Source organism: Pinus tabuliformis, chromosome 1_2, assembly GCF_031772625.1.
Source record: "Pinus tabuliformis cultivar Carrire ecotype Pingquan chromosome 1_2, CPIR1, whole genome shotgun sequence".
In the NCBI taxonomy this organism is placed as follows: Eukaryota; Viridiplantae; Streptophyta; class Pinopsida; order Pinales; family Pinaceae; genus Pinus; species Pinus tabuliformis.
Genome location: NC_142298.1, coordinates 1,270,375,515 through 1,270,379,759, shown reverse-complemented (window position 1 = coordinate 1,270,379,759; position 4,245 = coordinate 1,270,375,515). Strand labels below are relative to the sequence as shown.

General features: G+C 36.6%; 1 protein-coding gene across 2 annotated transcripts; it reads right to left on the bottom strand.

Annotated features, from left to right (window-relative positions):
• Positions 1-1,070: 1,070 nt before the first annotated feature.
• LOC149210854 (protein NDL3-like) lies at positions 1,071-3,836 on the bottom strand. Of its 2 annotated transcripts, XR_016252309.1 has the most exons (4): positions 3,624-3,836; positions 3,232-3,331; positions 2,113-2,321; positions 1,071-1,393 (listed from the first exon to the last, which is right to left on the bottom strand). XR_016252309.1 is itself a non-coding variant. In XM_089394492.1 (3 exons), the coding sequence occupies exons 1-3, from the start codon at positions 3,642-3,644 to the stop codon at positions 2,224-2,226; spliced, it is 219 nt and encodes a 72-aa protein (XP_089250618.1). In that variant the 5' UTR covers positions 3,645-3,836; the 3' UTR covers positions 1,402-2,223. The 2 variants fall into 2 exon arrangements, 1 of the variants encoding a protein (XP_089250618.1); XM_089394492.1 differs by lacking the exon at positions 1,071-1,393 and having other exon boundaries at positions 1,402-2,321.
• Positions 3,837-4,245: the final 409 nt, after the last annotated feature.

Genomic DNA, 4,245 nt, shown 5'->3' with positions numbered 1-4,245 from the left:
ACAAATAATTTAGTATACAAATTACACGGTTAATCACAAGGTTATGTCAATCAATTGATTTTATTAATTTACAAAACTTCAAAATTCTTATTCCATCAATGTAATGTATTGCTGTGGAAGAAAAAGAAGATGTTACAATAACCACAGAAATGGCATCAGCCCATCAACATATTTCCACTCATTGCTTGCCAGATTAGCAAAAACTTGTTGGTGTGAAATACTGCTTTAAAGAAGTAAGTTCAATAATTTCACTCATTAGCCCAGAATGCACATTGCATGTCTGAATGCATTAACAGTATCGTTGAAGAGAAAAGGAAACACCAAGAGGGCGGCAATCAATAAAAGCAAATGATTTCATAAATGGAAAAAAATGCAAGAGACACTTGCAAAAATGAGGTGTCATCAAGAGTTTGCTACACCAGGATGCTATCAGGGCAAACTACAAAGTGATTTTGAGCATGCTGATTGAACAAATACAATATAGTCTAAGATTCACTCCATGTCCACCATGATAGGAAATTTGAGGAATTAATCAAACCTGAAATCGGCATAGAGATGTATTGGAATTCCACACATGCCATAAAAGTAAAGCAAATTCATCATCACCTGCAAAAACACGATCAGCATGAGGCTAATATCTATCATGAGGCTAATGTCCAGGTGCATCAATATGATAGATACAGAAATTGTGAAAGAATAACGAAGCAGCCTCAGGGAAGAAGAACAACCCTTGAAAGCATGACATGTCTGTTCAAGAAACAAATAGATGCCGGACCAGTTAGTAACGACAAATAATTTAGTATACAAATTACACGGTTAATCACAAGGTTCTGTCAATCAATTGATTTTATTAATTTACAAAACTTCAAAATTCTTATTCCATCAATGTAATGTATTGTTGTGGAAGAAAAAGAAGATGTTACAATAACCACAGAAATGGCATCAGCCCATCAACATATTTCCACTCATTGCTTGCCAGATTAGCAAAAACTTGTTGGTGTGAAATACTGCTTTAAAGAAGTAAGTTCAATAATTTCACTCATTAGCCAAGAATGCACATTGCATGTCTGAATGCATTAACAGTATCGTTGAAGAGAAAAGGAAACACCAAGAGGGCGGCAATCAATAAAAGCAAATGATTTCATAAATGGAAAAAAATGCAAGAGACACTTGCGAAAATGAGGTGTCATCAAGAGTTTGCTACACCAGGATGCTATCAGGGCAAACTACAAAGTGATTTTGAGCATGCTGATTGAACAAATACAATATAGTCTAAGATTCACTCCATGTCCACCATGATAGGAAATTTGAGGAATTAATCAAACCTGAAATCGGCATAGAGATGTATTGGAATTCCACACATGCCATAAAAGTAAAGCAAATTCATCATCACCTGCAAAAACACAATCAGCATGAGGCTAATATCTATCATGAGGCTAATGTCCAGGTGCATCAATATGATAGATACAGAAATTGTGAAAGAATAACGAAGCAGCCTCAGGGAAGAAGAACAACCCTTGAAAGCATGACATGTCTGTTCAAGAAACAAATAGATGTCGGACCAGTTAGTAACGACAAATAATTTAGTATACAAATTACACGGTTAATCACAAGGTTCTGTCAATCAATTGATTTTATTAATTTACAAAACTTCAAAATTCTTATTCCATCAATGTAATGTATTGCTGTGGAAGAAAAAGAAGATGTTACAATAACCACAGAAATGGCATCAGCCCATCAACATATTTCCACTCATTGCTTGCCAGATTAGCAAAAACTTGTTGGTGTGAAATACTGCTTTAAAGAAGTAAGTTCAATAATTTCACTCATTAGCCCAGAATGCACATTGCATGTCTGAATGCATTAACAGTATCGTTGAAGAGAAAAGGAAACACCAAGAGGGCGGCAATCAATAAAAGCAAATGATTTCATAAATGGAAAAAAATGCAAGAGACACTTGCGAAAATGAGGTGTCATCAAGAGTTTGCTACACCAGGATGCTATCAGGGCAAACTACAAAGTGATTTTGAGCATGCTGATTGAACAAATACAATATAGTCTAAGATTCACTCCATGTCCACCATGATAGGAAATTTGAGGAATTAATCAAACCTGAAATCGGCATAGAGATGTATTGGAATTCCACACATGCCATAAAAGTAAAGCAAATTCATCATCACCTGCAAAAACACGATCAGCATGAGGCTAATATCTATCATGAGGCTAATGTCCAGGTGCATCAATATGATAGATACAGAAATTGTGAAAGAATAACGAAGCAGCCTCAGGGAAGAAGAACAACCCTTGAAAGCATGACATGTCTGTTCAAGAAACAAATAGATGCCGGACCAGTTAGTAACGACAAATAATTTAGTATACAAATTACACGGTTAATCACAAGGTTATGTCAATCAATTGATTTTATTAATTTACAAAACTTCAAAATTCTTATTCCATCAATGTAATGTATTGTTGTGGAAGAAAAAGAAGATGTTACAATAACCACAGAAATGGCATCAGCCCATCAACATATTTCCACTCATTGCTTGCCAGATTAGCAAAAACTTGTTGGTGTGAAATACTGCTTTAAAGAAGTAAGTTCAATAATTTCACTCATTAGCCCAGAATGCACATTGCATGTCTGAATGCATTAACAGTATCGTTGAAGAGAAAAGGAAACACCAAGAGGGCGGCAATCAATAAAAGCAAATGATTTCATAAATGGAAAAAAATGCAAGAGACACTTGCAAAAATGAGGTGTCATCAAGAGTTTGCTACACCAGGATGCTATCAGGGCAAACTACAAAGTGATTTTGAGCATGCTGATTGAACAAATACAATATAGTCTAAGATTCACTCCATGTCCACCATGATAGGAAATTTGAGGAATTAATCAAACCTGAAATCGGCATAGAGATGGTGGGCATGGAAATGTATCGAGATCGTAAGTTGATCACCAATATACAAATGATGATCCCTGTTTACAGAGTCATTTTTTCGAATGCAACAGAACATATGGAAATTTCATCATTGCTTCAGATTATCTCAAATAATAGAATAGAAGCTACCATGACAAATGCCCACAGTGGGCTCAATAACTTATACAGGGCTACCAGCAAAGCACAACCATCATGCAAATTGCGCAAACATTGCCTTTGCGTGAAATGACTGACGTAATCAATCTGCAAGACGCTAAGAATCATGTCAATAAGATACAGAGATGAAACTCACAGTTCAAGGCAACATCCGAATATGTAACAAGGGCAGGCTTCTCCTGGTCTCCGCATACAAAAACAGAGATTGGCCCATGGCTAGTCTGCACAACATGCTCCTGCATTCAAAGTCACACCATTACAATAATGTAAGCCAAGACACATTTGCAGGCAAAACGGTTCAAAAGTTAAAAGAAACCCCCAAGTGGCAATGCTGGTCTGACACACAACAAAGCCAAACCGATAAAAGGCATTCACAGACAAAATTTAGGACACCCAGCATAATGTCTCGCAATTTTCCTCAATGCCTGTACATAATCTCTACAGAACCGAATATGAAGGTGAATGCAAACTGAGATCCAATTAGCAGGGCATTTTTATCTCAATGAAAAACCTGCACAGTGCATTTACCTGCCCACCCCAAGGAATCATTTCGACATCCACAGAAACAGAGCCGCTGGAGCCATATACACCAAAACAGCGGGCTGAATCCGTTACACCAAAACAGCGGGCTGAATCCGTCAAAACAGGGAGCCGCCCTCCATTTGAAAACAAATTAAGCTCCGCCCTCCATTTCAAAACAAATCTAACATCCCAGGACCAAATCGACCCTCACAAACCACTCCCGGGACCAAATCAATCCTCACAAACCACTCCCAAACCAGAAAACCCAAACTTAAATAAAAAATGGCGATTTTGCTCTCCCAAACCAGGAGCAAATATCAAAATGGAGGCGATTTTGATCAAATACGATTCCGCAAATATCAAAATGGGGCGATTTTGATCAAATTCGATTCGGTTAGTTTATCCGCCCTGGACTAAAATAAAAAAATAAATTAATTTTTAAATAAAATATGGGCTAATTATATAAAAAAAAAATTATTATTTTATTTAAAAATTCGCCCCATTAAAATATAAAAAGCCTTAAATTTCGCCTTTGGGCTATTATTCGCCCCTAAAATTAACCTTGGTTTTGTTGCTCTAACAACTCTAGAAATAGAAGAATATCCAACCTGAATCAAAATAATGCCTC

Bases quoted from the DNA above. Each gene is read 5' to 3' on its own strand.
- LOC149210854 (XM_089394492.1), bottom strand. From the start codon at position 3,644: ATGATTCCTTGGGGTGGGCAG. The intron at 3,332-3,623 runs GTAAATGCACTG...CTTTGAATGCAG, and splicing joins TGATTCCTTGGGGTGGGCAG to GAGCATGTTGTGCAGACTAG. The intron at 2,322-3,231 runs GTGAGTTTCATC...TTTCTTGAACAG, and splicing joins TTCGGATGTTGCCTTGAACT to ACATGTCATGCTTTCAAGGG.